We start from the raw sequence: 3,041 nt of genomic DNA on the forward strand, positions 1-3,041 counted from the left end.
CTAAAGGGATAATAAGGTAATTTTGTTTTCGCTGTTTTGACCATATAGCTAAGGGAAAATTCCATAAAAATACCCAAACTAAATTTTGTTAAGCTTTTTAATACCCAAACTTTTTCACTACCCAGTTTAATTCTCCAACTAATTATTTTGCTCATTTTAATACCCAAATTTTTAACATTGTACCCACTTTAATACCCAAACTTTATTTATTTAAATAAAAATACTAAAAAGTTTCAAACAAAACTTAATAAAATCTCAAAAAATCTAAGAAAAAATATTAAAAATTCTAACTTTATTTTAAGATTTAGAAAAGAAGGTAGATAAACCATTGAAAATTTATTTTTTTCAAAAAATAAATGAATTTGAATGATAAAAATAAATTTCGTTTTTTACTTTAGAAAACAAACTAAATACAATATTTAAAACTTAGAAATTTTATTACAAAATTTAATATTTTACACTATTTAGTTATTTTTATTTCTCAAACACCAAAAACATTTAGAATTTTCTGAGTTTATTTATAAATTTTAGATATTTTTAAAACTTTTATTTGAAACTTATTAGTATTTTTATTAAAATAAATAAAGTTCGGGTATTAAAGTGGGCACAATTTTAAAAGTTTGGATATTAAATTGAGTAAAATAATTAGTTGGGGTATTAAACTGGGTAGTGAAAAAGTTTGGGTATTAAAAAGCTTAACAAAATTTAGTTCGGGTATTTTTATGGAATTTTCCCTATAGCTAATTAAATTTCTTTTTGCATGGTTTTTTATTTAACGCTGATTTATTATGATATTACAATTATTAGGAAGATTACATAGACGATTCAACAACCGACAATACTACGTGTCTTATGAAGATCTACGCCTAACTGCATCATCTGAACCGTCCTATGAAGATACACGCCTGATCAAATTTACTTGCACCATATTGAAGATCCCTTGTAATCCTTCCTTCCATAATCTGCATAGTTGCCTATAATTCTTTTCTGCACAGTTGCCTAATAAATCGCACTCTCTCCGGAACTTGAAATCGGAATTTGAGATAATCTGCAATAAATTGAATAGTCTGAGTGTCGAACCCCATACCTGGATGTAAAAACCTTTAGACCTTAACTATTAGGCTACGGTGCTTCCACCTTTTTTTTTGCATGGTTACATAAATAATTTAGTTTTATGGATATCTACCCAAATGACTCTTGAAAATACATCTTTTATATTAAATCAAAGAGCAGAAAAAGATCGTCGTCACTTGATGAATGGCTCTGGCAGACTGGGCTCTGTAAACAGGTCTTTTATTCTTGGATTAAACTAAAAATTAAAGAGAGGCATATGTATTTCAGTATTTGACAAAACGTGAAGCTAAAATGGCGCAATTCTAAAAAAATGTTAACATAAAAATCTTTCCCGTATTATTTAAGGTAGGCGTAATAGAGCCAGGCATTCTACAGCTTGCTGTTGTGAATGTTAGCAGGGCCGTTTTCTTATTTAAGCAAACATAATTATCAAATATATATTCTAAGGTCGGTCTTTCTAGTACTTGGAGCTGAATCAAATCCTTCTAGAAGCTGCCTGGGGATACCGTGCCGCCTGGGGATCCTGAGTTGCTTGTGGTAGTTTGTTGGGATGACTTGTGGCCTGATTGATAGTTGACAGAACCTGCATAATTAGTTGACCCTGTTTTTCCTGAAAAGGATCTACCAAAAGAGCTTCCTCCTTCCGTTGAAGTAGCAGGCCCACCAGCCATTCCAGTGACAGGGACAGTGCCTGTGCCAGTGCCAGTGGTAGTGCCGGTGGCGGTACCGGTGGTGGTACCGGTGGCTGTGCCGGTGGCTGTGCCGGTGGCGGTTCCGGTGGCTGTGCCGGTGGTTGTGCCGGTGGCGGTGCCGGTTGTGGTGCCAGTGGCTGTGCCGGTTGTAGAAGTTCCAGTAGTTGAACCTCCGGTGGCCACATTGTCATCGCTGCCATCAATTCCTAGGGATTTTATGTCAATAGAGCTTCCACTCTTTGATGCCGCACTGACAACAACTTGACTAATCACTTGTGCCCATTGCATAAGAGACGTGAGCATCAATTGTCTTTGTCCACTTGTCATTTCCGTTGAACTGCTACTCGTTTGCGAGGTCAAAGTATTTCCCATATTCATTAACACATTCATTACCTTGCTGGTATCCACCTGATAACCAATTAAATGAAATCAAAATTTTACCAAACCACGACCATTTTGTAATACTAACATTCCTGATTAGACAGTACTAGATTTTGACATGTTTTTTTAAAATGCAAGATTACGGTTAACAAATTTTAATATTTTACCGACGATCCGCTGGTACCACCCAGTGCAGAAAGAGCACTTTGGACGCCCTCAGCTTTCCCTTTCAAGTCAACATTCGACCCCGAACTTATTGCGCCCACGTAAGACCTTAAATTTCCAAATAAGTTCTTGTACACAGGCTTCAATGGGCACTTCAACTCCAACAGGTTCACAAACTTCAGCATACCCTTGCAAGCGAACGGCCTAAGCCCCCTAGATCTTCTGGGAATTTTTCTAAGGAAGTGCCTTAATAAAAACGTCCCTTGCACTTCATAAACCGTACTTAGTGCTACTAGTAACAATAGACATACCGCCGACGAAATTCTTGCCATTTTTGTTTTGTTTTTTAATTTTTTTTTGTTTGTTTTGGAGTTTTACAATTACTAAGCAGCAGTTTATAAAGATGTTTCAATGGTCTAAATTTATTTATGTGCTTAAGAGAAAAAGGTGGATCGATTCAAGGCCGCGAGAGAAAAGCACAAGCTGTTCTCATATGTTTCGCATTCTACTTGGACAGAAATTTATGTTGCTCTCCGTGTCATTCTATTTATGGAAAAAAGTTTCTTTTCTCATTCGAAATGAAGTAATTTAATGCAATTAACTTCTGGTGACAACACAAAGTTCAGATGGTGTAAAGCCAAAGTAATTGATTTCATACTGTTTTCTTATAAACCCATAGCATTTTAGAATACTTGATGAAATATATTCACGCCGATAAAATTGTAGTAA

General features: G+C 35.2%; 1 protein-coding gene across 1 annotated transcript; it reads right to left on the reverse strand.

Annotated features, from left to right (window-relative positions):
- Positions 1-1,393: 1,393 nt before the first annotated feature.
- LOC108852594 (uncharacterized) lies at positions 1,394-2,644 on the reverse strand. The gene is made up of 2 exons (XM_018626097.2): positions 2,315-2,644; positions 1,394-2,174 (listed from the first exon to the last, which is right to left on the reverse strand). The coding sequence occupies exons 1-2, from the start codon at positions 2,642-2,644 to the stop codon at positions 1,560-1,562; spliced, it is 945 nt and encodes a 314-aa protein (XP_018481599.1). The 3' UTR covers positions 1,394-1,559.
- Positions 2,645-3,041: the final 397 nt, after the last annotated feature.

The sequence above is a fragment of the Raphanus sativus genome, chromosome 4 (assembly GCF_000801105.2).
Source record: "Raphanus sativus cultivar WK10039 chromosome 4, ASM80110v3, whole genome shotgun sequence".
Taxonomy (NCBI): Eukaryota; Viridiplantae; Streptophyta; class Magnoliopsida; order Brassicales; family Brassicaceae; genus Raphanus; species Raphanus sativus.

Bases quoted from the DNA above. Each gene is read 5' to 3' on its own strand.
- LOC108852594 (XM_018626097.2), bottom strand. From the start codon at position 2,644: ATGGCAAGAATTTCGTCGGCGGTATGTCTATTGTTACTAGTAGCACTA. The intron at 2,175-2,314 runs GTAAAATATTAA...ATTGGTTATCAG, and splicing joins GTGGTACCAGCGGATCGTCG to GTGGATACCAGCAAGGTAAT.